Source organism: Felis catus, chromosome B4, assembly GCF_018350175.1.
Source record: "Felis catus isolate Fca126 chromosome B4, F.catus_Fca126_mat1.0, whole genome shotgun sequence".
Classification (NCBI taxonomy): Eukaryota; Metazoa; Chordata; class Mammalia; order Carnivora; family Felidae; genus Felis; species Felis catus.
This window is the reverse complement of record NC_058374.1, coordinates 139,204,515-139,226,383: the sequence shown is the minus strand read 5'-3', so window position 1 is coordinate 139,226,383 and position 21,869 is coordinate 139,204,515. Positions and strand designations below refer to the sequence as shown.

The 21,869-nt window shown below is 58.5% G+C and overlaps 1 protein-coding gene across 5 annotated transcripts in view; it reads right to left on the bottom strand.

Annotated features, from left to right (window-relative positions):
- The window catches only part of TBC1D22A (TBC1 domain family member 22A), a 326,941-nt gene that overhangs the window by 15,158 nt on the left and 289,914 nt on the right, over window positions 1-21,869 (bottom strand). For 4 of the 5 annotated variants that reach the window (XM_019835737.3, XM_019835742.3, XM_011284379.4 and 1 more), the window contains one exon: window positions 19,690-19,785. The exons of the other annotated variant lie outside the window; for it this stretch is intronic. In XM_019835737.3, the coding sequence (XP_019691296.2) occupies window positions 19,690-19,785 (96 nt within the window). The remainder of the gene's footprint in view (window positions 1-19,689; window positions 19,786-21,869) is intronic. 5 annotated transcript variants of the gene reach the window in all.

Below are 21,869 nucleotides of genomic sequence, written 5' to 3'. Positions count from 1 at the left end.
ACGCTCTCAGGGGGGCGGCTGGCTGGCAGTATTTGAGGATGAAGGAGTGCGTGAGCAGGTGTGTGCCCCCTGGGAAGGCTGTGGGGAGACCCGTCCCGCCCCCCTCCAGGCGCAGCAGGAAGAGACCTCTGGCTCTTGTCCTAGAACATGGGCTCGCAGCCCCATCCGGAACGCCATCGGACTGATGATCTCAGAGTGCTTAAGGGAGGCGTGGGTGCGCACTGCCCCATCCAGGCGGATGGACACTGAGCAGCGCGTCCCTGTGGCGGCCACACCCAAAGATGCCGAGGCCTGGGCTCTCTGCTGCCGGGAACGGAGCTCACGGAGTCTCCTAACGTGCCCGCAGGTGCTTCATCCGGCAACCGTAACCAAGAGGCTATAGCTTGATTGCGGGGTCTGAGCTGGAGACACAGGATCCACGGCTCCATCCCGCGGATTTAGCGTAGAAACACCTGGGCTCTCAGGTGAAAGGGGCCCACACAGTCGGCGACCCAAGAGCTTCCGCCTGCCTCCACTAGAAGGTTCTCTATGCTACAGAGAACACCCCACGGCTGACGTGGACCCACATTAGGCCGTGAAGGTCATACAGCTGGGGAGCGCACTTCTTGAAGAAGGAAATGCAGGTCAAATGTGAGTACAAAATCAGGAGTGCGAGTACGTGGTGACTTAGAAAGGACACAGGAATCGGAACCGTTCACAGCATGTTTAGGGCCGGCGAGAGCACAGACCGCGACAGCTGCCCGCAAAGTAAGATTCTCGTTAGCGGCCTCACACACCTGCATCGGACTCTCCCTAGGCTTCCGCTGCGTCTTCTTTGTTGCCTCTTCCCGCAGACGCTCCTGGAACGGCGCGCTTTGAGGGGAGACAGAAGGTACCACGCCGGCTTTCACAGCAGCGGCCTGCACCTGGGGTACCCACTCTCGGGGGTTCCGGAAACAAGCTCGCCCTTTCTGGTTGTCACGACACCTGTGATGAGCAGGACTGCCGGCCGAGAGGCCTCTGAGCAGACAGCGGCCGCCCTCCTCCTCCCTGACCTCCCTGGGTCAGCCCCAGCACGAGCCCCCAGCCGTCACCCGGAGACGCGAAGGATGGTGCCCACCAGTCTGCCCGGGAGCCCTTCGGCAGGGGACGCGGGCGGGGGCCCCGGGCCAGCTCTACCCCTCACTCCCACCAGTGGCCTCGGTGCCTCCCCAGCCCCGGCTGTCAGAGGGCATAGCGACAGTGCCAGCCTGAGGGCGCTGCTGCGCAACAAGGCAGAATCCACTTCCCACCATCGGCAGCCCTCCTCACGGCAGTTCCGGTTACAGTCACCACCCACGCGGCCGGGGTTCAGCTGCACCAAGCCACTCGGTCTCCCCCCGACCCACGTGGTCTGACGAGGACAGGTCCCCTGCAGGGACCTGGGCGACAACAGCACCCGCGTGCCCCAGGGCCACAGGCGCCGACCCTCGCCCTGAAAGCGAGTGTGAGCACACCGGGCAGGGTGTGTGTGTGGGGGCCGGCGGGTGGGTCTGCGCACCGCCCACGGGACAGGCAAAGGCAGGTCCTGTCAGCCTGTGGCTGTCTTCCCGGGGCCCCTCCTGGCTGGCATCGTTTCCTGAGGCCTTCGGCAGGGCCCAGGAGGCGGGGCTGGTGGGTACCGGATGCAGAGAAGCCCTCTCTCCCTTCTGGAGGCTAGCTGCTTCCACGAGCAGCCAACCTTAGTATGAGGCCCATGGGGCCACAACTGTGGCAGACTCAGGGATACATTCCCAGCGCCCAGCAGAGGGCCTAGCGCACAGGAAGGTTATGTTGCTTATGTTCAATTAGCGTTACTGATAAAACTGATACATAAAAATGAACACACTACGTGCCAGCCACCATTGTGTAAAACAGAAAATTTAGTCGCATTCACAGAGTCATACCCAGTTGAGTCCTATGTGTAGTCTTTAATCTAAGGCATTAGCCAAGTCATTTCCTTCCTCCCTCCCTCCTCTGGGAAACACCACAAAAGATCCAACTTTTCAAAGAACCCCTCCCCCCCACTACTAAACATGAGCAGCAAAGGAAAAGTCGTGCCCCTTGAAATGGGTGTTTGATAAAATCTCCTCTGTCTCCATTTATTTCTGCAGAATCCTGAGGCCCACCTCTGACTGGGGAGGCCGGGAGCGGCTGCAGGAGGTACTGGTCGAAGGCAGGAGGGCCCAGGTGTGGAGCGGGACTGCGCTGGAGTCAGAGACTGCCGTGTGACCCTGGCCAGGCAGGGGTCTCTTCGGACTCCAGATCTGGGACAAGAGCCCTGTGGTAGGGCTGTTTCAAGGATTAAACGTGTGCGTGCAAAAAGCACAGTGAGCTCCACAGAAGCCCCCCAAAGCAGGGGACAGCCCCTAGGTCTCACTCTGGAGGCCGGGGTGGTGAGAACAAGACAATGTGATCGAGGCCCTCAGCCCACAGCGCTGGAGTCTGAACCCCAGGCCCCTCCAGGCCAGCACCTGCCCGGCGTGCCTGCTGGTTGGCAATTGTAGGAGGTCGGTGCCGAGACACCCCAGCACGTGGCAAGCGGCCCGTCACCGGGCTTGGACCAGAGCCGCACCGGAGACCCCTTCACCGCTCCCCAGGACTGAGGCTCCCCCGCCTGCCGGGGCTGCGGGTGGGGGAAAGGCGGACAGGAGCACCCTCCCCCAGGCCTGGCCCCCAAGCCCACTTCCTGAAGTGACCCTACCCGGTGGCACTTCCCACACCCGAGGAGATCCGTCTCACAACAAGCGGGACCAAGTGGGAAGCAGCCCTAGGACAGAAGAGGCGATTCAGACACACCACTTGCAGCCCGAGCCATCTGATTTTCCCAATTGGTTTCTAAATACACACAGCTCGGTTTCTGCTCAAAATTACGCCCACCGCTCCCAATGAGGACAAGTTGCGTTAAAAATTGCTGGGCTGGGGCGCCTGGGTGGCGCAGTCGGTTAAGTGTCCGACTTCAGCCAGGTCACGATCTCGCGGTCCGCGAGTTCGAGCCCCGCGTCAGGCTCTGGGCTGATGGCTCAGAGCCTGGAGCCTGTTTCCGATTCTGTGTCTCCCTCTCTCTGCCCCTCCCCCGTTCATGCTCTGTCTTTCTCTGTCCCAAAAATAAATAAACGTTGAAAAAAAAATTTAAAAAAAAAAAATTGCTGGGCTTCGTTTGGGGCGACCCATCTCCAGAGTGAGAGGTGCCATCTGATGATGATTATAAAAAGATGCTAATGTGGCAGGGAGCGCAGACAGAATCGCAGGCTGGCATTTAAGAGAGAGATTCTAATCGAGAGTGATAACGTAATAGGAGATGTCACATTATTTGACTTTGTGACAGGTTCACAGGCTGGTATGCGTGTTCGGGCAGGAATCAGGCTTATCACAACGGGATTATCTGGAGACATAAAACACGCCATCGACAGTGGAGCTCCTCCCACAGCAACGCCTGGATGCAAACGTACCCCCTGCGAAGGCCCCCTGCCGCGGGCCCCTGTGCCAGGAAGCCGGCCTCCTCCGAAGTGGCCAGGGGGCAGGTGAGGGAGTCCTGCAGCTGCGGGGCTGGTCACCCTGAGACCCCTGGGAAAGGCGGCTTCACTCCTGTCACAGCGCTCGCCCTCTGCAAAGTCTCCCGTGGGAACACCGTGTGACTACAGGGCCCGATGCTGCCTGCCTAGGGCAAGAGGGCAGTGACCCCACTGTCAGGAAACGCTGGAGCCGGACCCTTACGGGGCAACTCACAACCCCTGAGCCCTGTGAACCCAGGGCCCACCCAGGCTGGGCTAAGTCAAAGGGCCCAAATCCAGATGGGGCTGCCAGGTGGGACAGGCAGACTGAGCCAGCTGTGTGTGTGTCCCGGGCTTCTGCCAAACAAGGCAGCTGGAAAGACAGAGCTGTCCCCTAAAACCCTCCCCCAGGGAGGCTTTCCAAGGACATACCGGCCAGGCCAGTGGGAGAAGGCACTCAGGAGTCCCCCAAAGGGATAGAGGCAGACACGGGGCACCCAGCTACAGGTAACCCCGTCCATTGCCTGACCCGTCCCTGAAGGAAGCGTGCCCGGGGCCAGGAACCTGAGCCTTACCAGACGCACAAGGCTTACAGCAAGCACTGGGCCAGGTCAGATACATTCACAGTCACTTTCATAAGCTGTAACTCTGGGCCATCCTTTCTCAGTAAGTGAGGGGCGGGGAGTGACCCTGACAGGCTCTGCCGACACAGTTCCTTCCCTGCCGTGTCTCTGGGGACCCCGAGCCTCCGAGTTTCAGTGGATCAGGAATCCAATTAGGTGGCCGTGACATTGACGACCGTGTCGTCTGCATTAACAACAACCGAGAGGGGGCTGGCATCCTCCGACGGGTGGTCACGCTGAGCCGCAGAGAAGAAGCAACCTGGTCTCAGTTGTGAGGTTGGCTGAGGACGCAGTGTGGGGCTCGGGGCAGGGCCCCGACTCCCCCAAAGTCAGACGGAGCCCCGGGAAAGGGAAGATGGGGGCGTGGTGGGGGTCTCAGCTCGCTGATGAGGGCCGGCAAGCATCCCGCCTGGGGCTGTGAGGGGCAGCGTGGGGACCACGGGCACCGCGACTCAGCAGCAACAGGCCCAGGCTGGGCGCCCATGGCGTTCCAAGTCCTGGCTGGATGCCGCCAGCCTCACCAGCCCAGCTGAGAATCAGACACACTGAGTAAGAGAGGAGCAAATATTTCCTCTTTGCAAGACGAATTAAATATCAATGCAAGTTCCTCCGTGTGCTTTATCGCAAAAAAACAAACACCCCAGAATTGAATCGAGAAATCCTATCGTGTTTGCCCTGAAAATCCTCAAACTAATGAAGGTAACAAAATGAACCTCCCTGTGCAGATGGAGGGCTTTCTGGACTGGAAGGCGCTCCCCCAGCTCGTCCGGCCCACGTGGCCCTGTCTCACTTTCCTGGACCTTTCATGCCTGCACACGGGGTGAGGCCTCGGCCAGGACCTCGCGGCCAAGCGTGTTTATTTCACGGTGGACCCTTGAGGGGCACAGGCCGCTTTGAGAGGTGACTTGTAGCAACAGAAGGCCCCTGGGGCTCCGTGACGGGGCTCTGGCGGAAAGGGGCCGGTGTGCCCTCTGTCATCGCTTCAGCTGGACAGTGACAGCTCCCACCTCGAGGCCTGAGGGAAGGATTCCCACAGGAGCCCGTTCATCATCACTATCTGAGCAACTCACTAGTGTCGGTTACGTTGGGAGAAGCTAAATGCCACTCAGGGTCTCACGGGGGTTGGTGGCCGTGAGGGTCCAGCCCAGGACTCCCGAGTGGCCCAAGGCTCTGGGTTCAGGAAGGCACATTACAGCTTGAACCCAAGAGGACCCCTGCCAACTGAAATGGACCTCTCCCAGGAAGGACCCCGAACACGACCTTGGGGACTGGGGCTGGGGCCCACGGAGTGGGGCTGGAGGGGGCAGGTTGGCAGTGGGGGACCGCGGGAGCCAGGAAGGAGCGCCAGCCCTGCTGGACCCCGGCTGCCACGCACACCTCCTGGTCCCTTCAGTTCGCTGGGCATCACCTCCGCTGCAGGTGAGGATCTTAGAACCTCAAAGCCACCCACTCCTTCCTTTTCCATGGCCTAGTCCTATCTGCCGGGGAAGCCCGCACATGGGTCTTCCTCTCCGGTCTCTTCAGGCTGAGCCAGCGCTGCCAGAGCACCGGGTCAGCGACGAACAGACCACAGCTCCCCCGTGTGAGGGCCTGGGGCACCCAGGACGCAGGACACGGCTAGACGGGCAGAGAAGATGCGGGGGAGGGGACGGAGCCGCCACGGGGCATAAGGGGTTCTTTCCACAAAGAAGGTCCAGGAGCTTGGCAATCAACCCAGCGAACCCCGGGTTCAGCAAGAGGACACAGCCTCGGGGACACGGCTCTCAGGGGCCGTGGTTCCCATTTGATTTCCTGCCCATCCCAGGTCAGTGCAGAAGCCTCACGCACTGCGCAGGTGACGTCAGCCTTGGGGCCGCCCCCTTCCCTCTTTTCGGCCTCTCTCTGAAACCCCACTGATCCTAGGAGACCGCCCAGAGGAGGAAGGCGTCTAAGCGGTTGGGGAACTCAGAGGGGCCCTTCACAGCCAGCACCGCGGCCGGGCACGCCTTCCTGAACACCACTGGCCAAACGCACGTCACGCGGGCGCCCCGGCCGCACAACGGTACTTCTGTGCCAGACTCGAACGGGGGTCCACGAACAGACCGCTGTGGCACGGACTTCCTGACGGCTGAGAGGGGGACATTTCAATAAGGCCCGTGATGTGATTACATTTCTTCAGGGACTGAACAGACGAGCTTCTCCCAGTTTATCTGGCTCAGATATCAAACACCATTAATGAGATAATAAGGGCCTTTCAATTAATGATTTGAATGGTGGGTGTAATTTTTTCTTTAATGGCAAGACTAATTCACAGGCAGAAACGGGCAGGGCGAGTCGCTGGCAAAGCCCACGGTGTCGGCTGCCCTCCAGCTCACCTGCGGGGAGGCCCCTCTGACAGCGGCTCAGGCTGGGACGGCCCGGCTGGGTGGGCACGGGCCACGTTCCAGGCCCAGAGGGAAGGGGCTGAGAGGAGACCTGCCACTAGACGAGAGATTTTTCCTGTGAGGAAGGGGAGGAGGGAGCACAGCACAGGCTCCTGGGTTGGCTCGGCGACCCAGGGAAGGCGCCCGGGGTTTATGACGGGGCACGGGGTGCGTGTACTGGGCGGTCGGTCTGAGCCGCTGCCCCGTCAGCGAGAGATCACGGACAGGACAGGACTCGGCTTTGTGTCCTGTCGTTGATTTCAGAGGTGTTCTTCAGTGAGCCTCGAAACCCGGACTGCGGGCAGCTGGCCCCCAGCACCTGGCACGCAGGCTGGGGGGCCCTGGGACAGCTATCCAAGGACCTGTCCCAAGGACTGTTCAGGAGCCCCACCCCTCATAAGCATCCTGAAATGCAGCCATCATCCACATGAAACAGTTTTTAAATAAAAACACGGAAGGAGCTTTATAATCTTGCTTAGAAATCATTTAGCTGTAAGTGGCCTGTTCCAGTGAAAACTGGCCGTGGTCTCCAAGAAGTCCTGTGCGCACCAGGGGCCGCCATGGAGCGACGGATCTAACCCACAGTCTACGCTCAGGTCTCAGATGTGTGAGCGAGACTATGCGGCTGAACACTTACTGAAGGGCACAGGATGTTACTTTCCACAGACGTCACCTAAACATTGGATATTTCACTTCCTGGAGCCCAATCTGTTTCAAGTCCCAGGGAGTGCACACAGCCTCCAGAGACCGTGGTGGCTCACGTCTAAACTGGGTCCCGAGTGAGGCCCCGAGGGGTCGTGTGTGTGACTGTGTGGTCTGGCTGAGGCCCCCGGGGAGGAGGGTCCCCAGGGGTCGTGTGTGCGTGTGTGTGTGTGTGTGTGTGTGTGTGTGTGTGTGTGTGTGTGTGTGTATCAGGGTCTGGCCCACGCCCCCCAGGAGGAGGGTCCCAAAGAGCTGGGGGCTGTGGAGGGTAAGAAGGCAGGTCTTTCTGCTGCAGAAAGTCATTACACCCGAAAACTCCAGAGACAGCCGCTTAGACAGGCAGAGACAAACACAAACACAAAAGCAACCACTTCCAAGGAGGAAAGTGGCCTCCTCGGGAGCTGGGAGGAGGTGGGGAGAGGGGCGCTCTGGGGAAAGAGCCTTTGAGAACTTTTCTCCCTTCCGAGCACAACCTGAATAGCTTTAGGACACTAAAAACCATCCCTAGAGGGATGTGCCGGGGGCAAGAATGCTTGGGAACAGTCCCGCCCCACCCCTCTCCACTTTCAGGCCCAGAAGCCTCTCTGCTGGCTAATTTCTCTGGATTTATGGGATTGCCACATCCTGAAGGGAAACTGCTAGATTAAACCATCCTCCTTGGGCTCTCGGGGCCTCCTTAGCTGCAAGGAGGGTCGTGTGACTCCCCTCTGCCTGTGCTAACGCTCACCCTAAACCCCCAACACCAGGGACACGCGACTCTCAGAAAGCATGCAGAGACCCGTCAACGACAGGACCCACAGTACAAAGTCTGAGCACCGCTTCCTAAGAGGCGACAGCATTCGTTATGGAAGAATCTCAGAGAAGAGAAAGAAAACAGAATGAGCTTTAAGCTGGGCCATCCGGAGAGGTGAGTGAGGACGCACCCCAACCCCGCTCTGCGGGCGTCAGGGAAGGACTGCGTGTCTATACTCTGGCTGACAGTCACGTACCTTGCCTGGGGCACCCGTGGAGCCCCCGCACCCGATTGCCCTGGATGCGGAGGGACACTTGGCCTGACACTTGGGCTCACTCTGCAGGAGCTGGGGTGCCAGGCGGGGGGGCTGCCCTGCGGCCACCAGGCCCAGCAGGGGCTCGAGGGCTTGGTTCCAGCAGCTCAATCCCACGAGGAAAGCAAAACCCACCACCCACCGTAGAGAGATGATTTAATAAAAATATAGACACATCTGGGGATTGTCATGGGACAAAATCGATTTTCTCCAGTCTCGTGCTGACTCCCATTCCCTCAAAAACCGCCTGGTGAGTTCCGATCATAAATGGGGAATGATCAGGGAGGAGCGTCCAGGCAGGCCAGGGCAGGCAAGGCCCAGCGACAGCAACGGGGGACGGGACTGGGACGGGAGTGGACAGGACGGCACGGGACAGGACCCCAGCTCCTCCCCCCGCCCCTCCTGGGTGCTCCCTCTGAGAAGGAGCCCTGGGGAGCCGAGGAGCGCACGCCCCGGCGGGAGAGGGGCAGGCGGGTGGGCAAGGATCAGGGATCTGAGTCCAGGCCTGCGCAGCTCAGGGAGGGGTCCGGGGAAGAGCATGTGCCCAGAGAGGCCCTGCCACTCACAGTGTCCCCGTGGAGGACGACGTGCCCTCTTCCCAACACCGGCCGTGCCGCCTGCCCTGATGACCCCGAGGGTGCGGCTCGGCCTCGGCTCGGCCTCAAGGGAAAGCAGAATCCCGCACAAAGAGGGCCTTCCTTCCTCCGGGGTTTTCGTGCGGAGAGAACCCCAAACAGGTTCCACAGGAGGTAAAGGGAAGCTTCCTTCATGACTAAGCAAACCCCCCCCCCCACCCCATGTGCAATGAGAAAAGCCTCTTTTGCTCACAGACCAAAAAAGAACGAGATCAATTCTTTCCCCCCCCGGGTTTGTAAGAGAGGCTGAGGGTGCATGTGGGTGCGGGGCGGCTCCAAGCCCCTCCTCTGTCCGTGGCCTCGTTCGCCCCTCCAGCGAGCCCTCGAGCACAGATGGTGGGAGGCCCCCACCTCCCCCTGCCGATGAGGCAACTGAGGTCGGACGCCACGACTCTCCCTTCGCCGTCCCGCCTCCCTGGGCGCCCCGGCCTGGGCATGACTCCACACCGCACGCGACCACACACACGCCACACTTAAACACACGCGGCAGCCCACAGCAGCACACGTGGCACAATCATCCACTCGAAGATTAGTTTTCAATTGACCTAATTTTGTCTCTAAAATGTCTTGAGATGATAAAGAAAGAGACAATTGATCTGTACTTTGGCATTTCGTGACATTTGCTGCTTCAGATGAACACGGGATGAAACGCAAACCGGACAGAACCATTAACCCGCCCAAGGGCACTCGGCATCGCAAAATTAGTCTGGTCTGACAAAGACATGACCCCCCGCCCAGGGGGCCGGGCCATCTCCACGCCCCGTGAGCGACTGTCGGGGATGCGAGGGCGCCAGGGAATCGATGGCGATGGACCCGTCCGAGGGGATGCTACACCTCCAAGCGAAGGTGTGCAGAATAGCACAGGAGTGCCACCAACGTGCACAGACGCCCTGTCAGACGGCAAGCGTCCTCCCGCTGGTACCAGGCACCAGGCACAGTGCAGGGCAGAAGGGCGCAGCCCCACATGGGAGGAAAAAAGGCCGGAAAGTCCGTGTTGGCTCTGACCTCTCTGGTTTCAGAGCAAGGGGAGAGCCGGGGTGGCCCAAAACGAAGGCACCGCCCCGTCCTCCTGGAGGCCCCAGCCGGCAGGACTCCATGGGGACACTCCCGGGCCTCCCGGAGGGGCCGGGACCCCACGGTCATCTATGCGTGGCTGTCCAAGGGTGAGAGCACTGGAGAGGAGCCCTGGAGATGGCAAAGGCCCTCCCAGCGAGGGAGCGCGGCTTCTCTCCACCTGCTTCCACACGCAATCCTAAAGCCGCTTCTGACTTTCTGAGCCCGGGGTCCCGGTGCACAAAAGCTGGGGCTAAGAAGTGTTCGCTTCGGGGCCTCTCCTAAAGCTGTGGTGGAGGTGGGCACGCTGGCACCCGCATCTGAGGCCAGAGGACGGGCGAGCGGCCAGGCCCCCTCGGCCCCCTCCCGCACGCTGGGCCCCGCGGTCTCCGTGAGGCTTGGGCTTTGGGCACTGCCGCACGTCTGTCCCTGTAAATCAGAGCCACCCCGCAGACGCCTTGCACATCTTCCCAGCTGCTTCCTGCCCACAGATCTCTGAAGTCTGCAGAGGCCCAGTAGTGCGGGGACACCCAGGGAGGGCTCAAAGTCACGTACTGGAACCCGTCCAGCCTGCACAGGGATCCCGCACGGCCACTAGAGGTGACCTCATCCGACCCGCCTCCACGGAAGGGGACAGACGACATAAAGGCATAAAGAAGCTTGGTCCAGTGAATAAAACACAGACTTCAAGAGTGACCTAGGGGCGCCTGGGTGGCTCAGTCGGTTAAGCGTCCAACTTCGGCTCAGGCCATGATCGCGGTTTGTGAGTTCGAGCCCCGTGTCAGGCTCTGTGCTGACAGCTCAGAGCCTGGAGCCTGCTTTGGATTCTGTGTCTCCCTCTGTCTCTCTGTCCCTCCCATGCTTCCTCCCTCCCTCTCTCTCTCTCTCTCCCTCAAAAATAAATAAAACAAAAAGAAAATTAAAAAAAAAAAAAAAGAGTGACCTATGGGCTGCACCAAGCGGTCCAAGAAATGCCCATTGTGCTGGGGCGCCTGGGTGGCGCAGTCGGTGAAGCGTCCGACTTCAGCCAGGTCACGATCTCGTGGTCCGTGAGTTCGAGCCCCGCGTCAGGCTCTGGGCTGATGGCTCGGAGCCTGGAGCCTGTTTCCGATTCTGTGTCTCCCTCTCTCTCTGCCCCTCCCCCGTTCATGCTCTGTCTCTCTCTGTCCCAAAAAGAAAAAAATTAAAAAAATAAAATTAAAAAAAAAAAAAAAAAAGAAATGCCCATTGTGGCAACTTGGCCAAAGGGAAAGGACTCTCACAGCCCACGTGCAGCCTGAGCCACCGTGGTGGGGGGAGGGGCTGGCTCCAGGGTCCACGCACCTTGCTCTTCATGCAGCCCTGCAACCCGTCCCCTTCTCCCTTCAGCCCTCCTTTCAGGAGGCATTTATTCACATCCTACCGCACACAGGCACCTATGGGCACCGAGGGTCCCCAGAGGACAGGACACGCTTCTCGCCTCTGAGGACCCCCTGGTTGTGTGTGTGTGTGTCCGTGTGTCTGCATGTGCACACGTGTGTGAGCTGAGGGACACACGCGAGCACACAGGATGCCACTATGGAGGGACACCTGCTGTGGCCTCAGGAAGGTGACGTTTGACATCTGTCACAGAACACGGGCTCTGAGCTGGGCACCTCACCAAGGGGGGGTCTCACCTCCTTAACTCAGGAATTAACCGGAGGGGAAAAGCCATGTTGACCACATATTGAGAGGATATGGAAAATTTTTTAAAAGTTCAAACAAGAAGCTTAAAATATCCACAATTCCACTGACTAAAACAAAACAAAACAAAACAAAAAACGCCAGCACTGTGATTTGTTCTGTCTTTTTTCTGTGCACACTACACAAGCAAAATCGCGGTCATTTTTATCCGTATATGAGCATGTAAACATATATGCGTATTTTCTACGTGTACACGTGTAGGTCGTGTGCATGAGCAGTGCAGACGCCCTGCATATAAAACGTGTGTAACTTCCCATCATGCTTCTCCCTCGCTAGAAATACACGGGGAGCACTTTTCCACAACAGTAACTATTCTCTGAAGACAAGATCTTTTGGTAGTTCTAGAATATTCTAACCAAGTACTTTGACCTAGAGAACTCTCCTCCTAACACTAGATATTTAGGAGGCAGACGGTTTGTTTTCCCATAATCATCAACAAGGGGAACTACAGGGCCCAGGTAAGACTCTCGCCATGAATTACTAACAGCTCCCCAGAAAGGCTGCATATCACATCCCCGTGAGAAGGAAGGACGGAACACGCCTGTCTCGCCAGCGTCATCAGTTTTAATGAAGTGCATTTTAAAGAGCACCGCTAATTTGGCAGGTAGCGTCTGTTTGATTTTTCAATTCCTTAGTAACGATTGGAAGATATACGTACGTTCACCGGCCGGCTACATAATTGCTTCTGTGGACTGACTGCTGATGGTCATTCCGTTACTGATTTGCGTGAGCTCTCTGCGTATCGCAAACACGGAAGATGTCTTGATCCTGTTTGTGAGCTCTTCTGTTTCTCACCTGCTTTTCGCTCTGTTGACGGTGGTTCAGACAGACGGACGTTTCCCAGGCTTGTGCTTCCTCTGTGTCACTCTACAGAAAGCTGGCACTTTTCGCAAGTCAGGCACCTGGGACTCTGGCCATTTTAAATTAATGCTTTAGCGTGAGGTGCTTCCGTCACAAAAGTGACGGAAGATGAGTGACCCCATCGCTGGGACACTTTTCTCTCACTCCTGCTCTATGAAAAGCGTCTCAGACAAGCAAAAGCCACACCTCCAGGTCTGTCTGTTCTCGTTCACTTGCCGGAGTTCAGGGGTCCTCGCTTAGGCAAAGGGTCTCTGATTCGCCTGCCCAGACCCCAGGTTTTCCCCTCCACTCCGTGCCGGGCTCCGTGCCTGCCCCCAGCGGGAACTAGCAGGGTCTACAGAGCAAACGCCAGTGTTCGCTCACTCCTGTTTTTCATATCGCTGGCACGCGCGTCTGTGTGTGAGCTTGCGCAGCGGGTGGGGCAGGAGCAGGGAGATTCTGCTGAACGTGTACCCGTCGTATCACAGACACGGAGGTGTGCTGTGGACGTAGAGGGGACTGTCCCTCGAATCCCCTGGGTACTGCTGGATGCTGTCTACAGATAGTCTTGGGCATGTTAAGATAAGTATTCTTTTATTTCCATTTTAGTAAGAGCTGAGTTGTTGTTTTCCTTCTATTAAATGCAGGAGAACCTGCTATGTTTCATGAGTGACCCTGTGGCTTATTGCAAGGACGCATGAGCAGCAAGCAGGAAGAACAGGAACAGCAGAGCCGGGTCTCCAGGGGCCTGGTTGCAGGGCTGACCCTTGGCTGGCATCAAGAACGTGGCTCTTGACAGGATCTCTCTGGTAAAGCTGGGGCTCTGTGCCAGCCCGCAGACACTCCTTGCACATCGTTCTCGGGAAACACCAGCTTTCCTGGGATCCAGAATCTTGATGGGCAGAGGCGTCCCCGAGACCTGGCCATGGTAGAAACCTTGGGCTCTGGGCAGAAATGGGGAGCACGCTCTGTGTGGCTCCTGGGGAGGACGAAGCAGGCACCCGGCTTCCTTTCCACTCCTCCTGGGGCGCCTTCCCCCCACTGACCCAGCTGCACATCTCTGCCGGGCTGGGTGACAAATGTCAGCCATGAGCAGGACCATACGCTGAGGCCCGTGAGCCCTTCTAATGAAGCCCTGCACGTGTGGGACCCGTGACACAGGCAGATTTATCGACAGCAAACCATTTCATGTTCCTGGGGGGGCAAACTTTTTCACGGAATGTTTTTATTTAATGTATCAATGGTTTAAATATGCTGGTGCTTTACGAAACATATTTGTGTTTGTATTATATGCAAGTGAAACTAGATTCTAATTTCCTTTTCACAGGTGCTGTTCTTTCCTATTAATAAAGAATTCCTTGACTCAACCCGCGTTCACACTCGGGCCTCGCTGGTCAGGCGCTGTGCCGGGGACCGAGGCCACCGCCCCTGACCGCACGGCTTCACAGGGTCAGTTCCGTATGCAGACACACACGCGGGGGGCACACAGACACAGGTCAGCAGTGATTAGAGCTCTGTGACACATAGGCAAGTCCGCAGGTCACAGGCCACACGGTGACAGGTTTCTCGAGAGTTGGAAAGAACTTGCTCGGGAAGACAGGTTTTGGCCTCAGAACCACGTTTAAAGGTAAGACTTTTGAAAATGTTGGAACTTATCCCAAAATTATGGGTCCATTCAAGGATGTTGTTGTTGTTTACTTTATTTTGCAGCAATTCTGGCATTTTATACTCCCCCCCAAATCTCTGCTGTCTCCCTTCCCAAAACGCAGGAGAACGTTTGTATCACCCACATACCTGGGTTTGCAGGAAGGCTGGTCCACTGGACTGACATTTGTAAATGCCTTCAAGTAAGATTTTTTTTAAGTTTGTTTATTTTTCAGAGAGACAGAGGCAGCGTGAGCAGGGGAAGGACACACACACACACACACAGAGACAGAGAGAGAGACAGAGAGAGCGAGAGAGAGAGAGAGAACCCCAAGCAGGCTCTGCACTCGCTGTGGAGCCCAACACGGGGCCCGAACTCACGAACCATGAGATCATGACCTGAGCCCAAATCAAGACTCAGATGCTCACGACTGAGCCACCCAGGCCGCCCTGTAAGTAAGATGTTCTCAATTCTACTCACGAGCTCCATTTTCTGACCCCGTCATTGGTGCTATGTTCACTCAATAATTCCTTTATCACCTTGACCATATGTTGACTTTCACTTTCCATATCTAACTTCTGGAGTTAAAGGGTATTTTTCTTTACTGTTTTTATATAATTAAAGCATCTTGGCCGTGTTCAAGCCCAACACGTCACGTCACACGTGTTCTTAAAGCTCTTCTACGTTTACAGGGTCACTTTCTTCTCGAGCGGCCTCTCCAGTTTCCAAATGCCTGATGATTCAGTTTCAACTCTGTTAGTATCTTGTTGTAAAGGATTATACTCAGCGACTAGCGCCCACATTGCTCCAGCTTTTCAGATTTTGACAACTTTTATGGCGCAGGTCGGACGGTTCACTTTGTGAACGTTCCGCAAAAACTAAGCAGACACGGTTGTGGCTTATACAACCAGACCCCACCCGGAGCCCTCGGGCCGCCCCTATGTTCTGCCATCCAGATTCATAATAACCTTATTTCCACCCTCCTCAGATCCACCGCGTCTCCTCCTAGGCCTGCTGCGTCAATTCTCTGGTTTACGAAAGTTTTAAATTCGAGTTTAGCGCACAGACAGAAGAGCGCACAAATCAAGACCTTCACGGAGGAGCGCTGTGTCCAAGCTCCCAGAAGACTCTGCCCCACGATTTCTAACTGCAGAGGCACCGCTCTGGCCACATAGGACACCATCCTCTCTGCCGTTCAACCCCCTCACAGCCCGATGGGAACACTGCCAGCCTGAGTCCTTCCTGTGCCACCTGCCCCCTCACCGAGTCTGCCCCCCTGCCCCGGAGTCATTCTCCCGCTGAATCGGGTCCTCACACCCCTGCCCTCCGGACAGCGCCCCGCCTTAGGAAAGCCCAGGAGGCCTTCCCGGCTCCGTCCTTCTCAGGCTCGTCTTGGGACCCCCGGCCCCCTGCACGCTCAGCGCCAGCTTCATCGACTTCCTCCTGGTTGCAGAACAGGATGTCCAGTGGCGGCCCCTGCCCTCTGCTGTGGCCCCTGCCCTGCTCTATCCCTGTGACAGGCTCCTGCTCCGGCCCCACGGGCCCCTGTCCCAAGCCCCGCACGAAGCTGCACGCAGCCCACACACATGGGTAGAAACGGAGTCGGGCGACAGCAGGACCTGGCCCAGAGGAAGGGCCGCGAGGGGTGCGCTGGACCATCCATCAACTGACCGTCTCACGGGACCAAGAACATCAGAGCAGACGGAGGCCCCGCCCACGGGCGCTGCACTCACCTGGTCCTGCCCAGTCCCACGTGGCAGCCACCCGCCACCCACAGGAGCCAAAGGACCAGGCGCCTGGGCCAAGCCCAGCAGGCCAGCACCCCGGGCCTTCCCACCCCCACCTGCTGCGCGGCACCCGGGCCTTCTCACGTCCACTGAGGGGTACAGCCAGGCATCCACTCACGCTCAGCCCCTCTCTGTGGGACCCTCCGCAGGTCCTGCCCTGTGCTCACAGGCTCCCGTCTCTGCTAACAAGGCTCGCCATCCACCGGCATAGAGGCAGCAGCGGACTGACGGACTGGACACATGTGCAGATCGCTAAGCATGTCGGGACCCGCGAGAAGGCCATGGCTCCGCTGGGAAGTTCCGACTCTGCTCACCCTGACTTAACTAATTACCCTCCTTCCTCTTAAAAAGCACTGCACACGGCCACCGTGGGTCTAAGGGACTCGCTCTCTTCGAAATCAAAACAACGATGCCAGTTCCTACGTGGGGAGGACTCCCCGTGTCACAGAGCATCCTAGGACAAGTCTGCTTCTGGGTCACCGTCCAGGCCAGCGGGACCAGAGCGGCCCGGCTGCACGCTGCCCTCTCCGCCACACCCTGGCTGGGCAAGCCATGCCCTGGAGGCAGGGACGGCTGGCTGGGAGGGAGGACCAGAGGGACGGGGGCTACAAGGGGCTGGGCTCAGACCCCTGGGGTCCTGGGGCACCGAACCACGCAGCTCAGACTTTGGGGGTGAGAAGAAAATCGTTTTCTAGAGTGGCTGATCTTCAACTCTCTGTAACGCTGTACTTATAAACCAGCCAGAGAGCCCAGGGAAGCTGCCGCCTGGAGCTTTGCCACATGTCCCGTCGGTGCTCCGAGGGGGACACGTGCCTCACAGGCAAGGCTACAGTCCTGGGGCGGCTCTCGAGCCTCTGCGGTGGGAGCCAAGCCAGGTTCCAAGCCGCTGGACGTGCTGGAGCCGGCCCTTCAATGGCTGACTCGGCCACATGTGCCTGACCTGGGCTGGGGTTGGGGGGGGGGGGGTTCGGCTGTGCTCTCTCTGTGCCACGGGCCCTCCTGCTGGGAAACAGCCCCCTCAGGGGCCTAGGAAGAGACGGGCTGCCAGGTGCCTGGCCAGGGGATAGAAGGCTGTGCACAGGGAGCTCCTTCCACCCCTAAGACCCTACAGAACCTTGTAAGGAAATGCAGAAAGGAAGGCAGAACCCAGGCTCGGACCTCAGTGGCCGGCCAGGATGGGGACAGGCAGCTGCGGAAAGGGGCCCGCTCTGGCGCCCGCGGGACGGCTGGGAAACAGGGTCACCCGCCGCGATGGCCGGTCCCCCAGGAAGATACAAAGCTCCGGGGCATGAAGGCTCAGGACAGGAGTGAACGCCCACTCCAGAAGGTATCATCCCTAGCCTGGACGAGCCTCAGAAGCCACAGCACCCAACGGCACTGCCTGGCCAAGTCCCGGGGAGCTGAAGCCGGGGGCAAAGCCTGTCACACCCCCCCCCCGACCCAGCACCCGCAGCGGGGGTGGGGGGGGGGCCCTGGTGACACTGCGGGGGTTCTGCCTTGCTTCTGGGAAGCTTCCTCCTCAAGAAAAGATTCTGTTCCTATGGAAATGACTTAAAGCAACACTTATTTCCCAAGAGCCAAATTACCATTCTGCACAGAGAGGGCGGGCCTGGAACGCCTTCCTCCAGGATGTTCTCTTGCTGGAGGCCCGGAGCTCTTGGGCTCCGTCACTCAGGCTGTCCTCCATGGACACAGAGGCATTTTCCTAAAATGTCACAACTGCAAACCCAATTCCCGTGCTCCCTGGGACTCCAAAGGCTCTTTCTGTTTTCTTGTTTCCTTTCCCATTCAGTTCAACCCTCCACAACGCGTTGTGACATTCTCACGGCCAGCACGAGTCCGGGGGAGGATGAACGCCCCACTCCTCCCCGGCTCCCCACGCTCCCCACGCTCCCCCGGGCTCCGCTCGTCTCCCGGCCCCACGAATCTCGGCCAGTGAGCAGGACTCCCCAGGCAGACCCTCTGACTGCCACAGGCCAGCAAGCAAACCACAAACACACGGGGCTCCTAGAAACACTGATAAAAGATGGCGGGCTAGCAAAGGGTGGGACTTGGTGTCACTTCTTCCAAGGCGCCAGGACAGCCGCTGCCTGAGGTCACCTGGACAGTCCCCTCCTGCGGGCTCTTGTGTGAGGGGTGGGGAGACAGGAGGACCAAAGGGGCCAGGGGCGAGGAGGGGCAGGGGCCAGCCCAACAGCGAGCTCCAGGCCGCACACCCGCCCCAGACCTGGCTCAGGTCCCTCGCATCCAGGGCTGTTCCCACCTGCTGTCCCCCGGCCCCGGGGGGGTCCCAGCCCTGCAACAGCCCCTTCGTGGCACTTCATAAGGACGAGAACACAAGCTGCCCGGCACAGTCTCTGAGACTTGAGCCACTTGTGGGAAGGGGATCCTGGTGGCACTGTCCCTACTGGGGGAGCAGGAAACGGAGGGCCGGGTGGCAAAGCCCCTCGTGTGAGGTCACTCACCTGTCACGAGTCCCTCTCCCCAGCAAGAACTGAAGCACCAGGGGGTGAGGGCCATTTCTCAGGCACGTGTGGCTCAGGGCTGCCCAGGGTTGGGACTGGAGAGTGATTTCCGGGACAGTGACGAGCCTCCCACCTTAGCACACTCTCCTGCACGGCTCGCCACGGCTTCATCAACCCCCACCCCCCTGAGCTGTGCCTCCCCCGCCAGGGCAGGCAGAGCCCCCATCAGGGCAGCAATGAGAATTCCAAACGCGGTCGGCCCCGTGAGCCCCGGCCACCTGTATGAGTGAGCTGTTCTCCAGGAGGCACTCGGGGAATGTCGGCCAGGGTCAGACCGCGGCCGGCCGCTGGGCCCCAGGGAAGCTGGGCGCTTCTCCCTCAGATAAACAGCGGGCTCTGCACGGCGGCTCAGCCCCACTGTTCTCCCAAACCTCCCACAGGGAGCCAGGGTGCCACAAGGCCACAAAGACAGCCCGGAGCCACCACACTGTGACCTAGGACCGCGGAGCCTCCTAGTTTGTCCCTCACCTAAAAGACAAGAGGACCAAGGAGGTCAAGTGGCCGGAGAGTGACCCCCAGCCGGCTGGGGCACAGCCCGGTCCCTGGTCCCCACCGCCGTTCTCTTCAGTGTACCCGAGAGGCCCCACCCTCCTGGGTCACTGGGCAGGAAGACTAAAGCACCTTGGGTAACAGCGGAGGTCACCCTGTGAAGGGGCCAACACCCACCATGGTACTTGGGCCAGCACACGGAGGCCCACTTGGGTGGGGACAGAGGCCGGGGACTCAGCCCCCACAGAGCGACCAGCCGAGCACAGAGCTGATGAACGGGTGCCACTGTGGCTCTCCACTAAGTCATGGAGGAAACTGGCCCAGAGAGGCTAAGCGACATGCCGGAGTCACACAGCTGCCCGGTGCCCAGGCGCCCAGGCTGTCTGCTCGTGGGCCAGCACCTGCCCTAACCCATCACAGCCCTGCAGCCGCCCCTGGGGCCCCACTGCCGAGGACACACATACACACGGGCTCAGGAAGGGCCTCCGGGAGCCTGGGGGACAGACAGCGGCATCTCTGAACGCACGGTGTGGCATGGGCCCCGGGTGACCATGGGTGACCTTGGTCTGCGCGCTTTCCTGGCTGTGACAGCTTTCCAATGACTGCAGGTCAGCGGTTCGCCACAAGCGCCCGGCCCAAAGCCCTGGCACAAACAGCCCTGTGGACTCAGCTCACTAAACCTCCCAGACAGGATCAAGCTCAGGCCCCCCCGAAAGGGCATTTACTTACCTGGAAATCCCGCTCTTCTAGAATCTCCTTCCTCCACCTCCCCAGGAAAGCAGCGCACACGTACAAGTGGAAGTGGGAGAAGCCCTCGGGCTCGGACTGCGAGAGAGAACACGGGGGTGGTCAGTGCCCGGCAGGACCACGGCTGCTGCCCCAGGCCAGGCTCACGCAGCCCCAAGGCCGTGATTCTGACATTCCCGCCTCCTTAAGCACAGGCTTCTGAGAGGAGCCGGCGGTTCGCTGGCCCTCCTGCCCGGACGACCAGCAGTAACAGAAGGCAGACCAGCTCCTGCTGCACAGCCACCCGGGGAGGGAACCTGCCCTCGGACGCCGGTCACTGGCCGTGGCTGAAGAGTGGCCCCCGCTCCTCGGAGGGCGAGGGCGCTACCAGGGACTCGAAGCCCGCTGGAAGTGGGGGCGGGGAGGGAAGGCTCCTCACCAGCCAACGCCCCCCTGCCCGCTATGGGTTCAGCTCGGCCCCTCCTTCCGTGTGTGGGCCTTAGTTCAGGCATGCACGGTCAACTTCCGGATCGGGGCTCCCAACACTTGGCTTTCAGGGGGCCACGGCCACAGATTCCCGTGTGATACCCGCACAACTCCTGTTACCTGTTTACTAAATAAATAAGGTAAGAGATGGTGACATGCTCTGGAAAAAGTGAGGTGAGGAAGAGGGGTGCGAAATACTGGGGAAGGGGCAGGCTGGTCTGCAATTTAAATACAGTGATCTGATCTATCACCTAAGGTGACATTTAAACACAGACCCAAGAAGGGAAAGCCACGTGGATGGGGTGGGGGGGGGCAAATGAGACGACCCTGAGGTTCCAGACTGCCCGGCACATTCCAGAAGCAGTGAAGAGATCAGCGTGGCTGCAGGGGAGAGCGAGGTAAGCAAGCAGAAGCCGCCGTTGGGAGAAGGTCCAGATCCCCATGGCCGCCCTGGTCACTGGATTGTTCTCATGAACTCTGGACGCTCCTAGCAGAGGAAAGACCGTGCTCCCAAAGGATGCTTCTGGCTGGTGCGCGCAGAACAGACTTGGCATCCGGCCGGGTAGGGAAAGGCAGACCCATGGAGATCAGTCAGGAGACCGCGGAAATCATAAAATCAAGAGAGGTGAGTGATGCAGGCCAAGGGGGTAGCAGCACGGCTTCGGAGAAGAGGTCAAATTCTAGAAAAGTTTCGAAGGTTGAGCCATGAAAATATGCTACTGACAAGGACACTACGGGGGATGAGAGGAGAGGAATCAAGGACACACCCGACATGTTTGGCCACAACGGCCGGAGGAGGAAGCTACCGTCTCCCAAGGTGAGGCCAGGTCTGTGGCAGTTTGTGGGAGTGTTTTGGTGGGAGGTTGTGAGTCTGTTGTGTGGACATGCTGAGCCGAAGACACCCGTTAGGCGTCCAGTCCAGAGTGCAGGCGGCTGGCCTGTGGCCCAGGCAGGAAACATACACGGTGGGGGGAAAGGGGTGGGAGGAGACACAGGAACGTGAGAGGGTCAAGGGTCAAGACCGCAAGGGACGAGGAGTACCGGCCGTGGCCATGCAGAGGTGGGCTGACTAGCGTGTGTTAGGAAGGAGGGAAAGAGAGACACTGGGGCATCCTACTGGAGATTTTTTTTTTTTAAGTTTTTTAATGATTAATCTATTTTTAAGAGACAGAGAGACAGCATGAGCAGGGGAGGGGCAGAGAGAGAGGGAGACACAGAATCCAAAGCAGGCTCCGAGCCGTCAGCACAGAGCCCGACGCGGGGCTTGAACTCACGATACCATGACCTGAGCTTAACCCGCTTAACCCACTGAGCCACCCAGGCGCCCCCTGCTGGAGGTTCTTAATACCACGTTTACGTAGGCCTTTCCTCCTCTCCATTCTAGATCCTGCTCAAAGTCCGTTACTTTCGTGTTGTTCAACAACCAACCTTCTGGTTCCATTTTACATCTGCTAATATTATATGTTTCATTCACTTCCACTGTTATCTTCATTACAGCCTTTCTTCTACTGAGTTGCTGTTTTTTTGTTGTCGGTATTTTCTAACATACACAAATGCAGAGTGGCTTCGAATTACATTTAGGTCACTTGGTCCTTTCTCTTAAGATAAGACAGATGATGAGCTAGTTAATATTCGGCTTTTCTTCATTTCCGACACAAGCAAGCATTTAAGGCTATAAACTTTCTTCTATGAGCCCC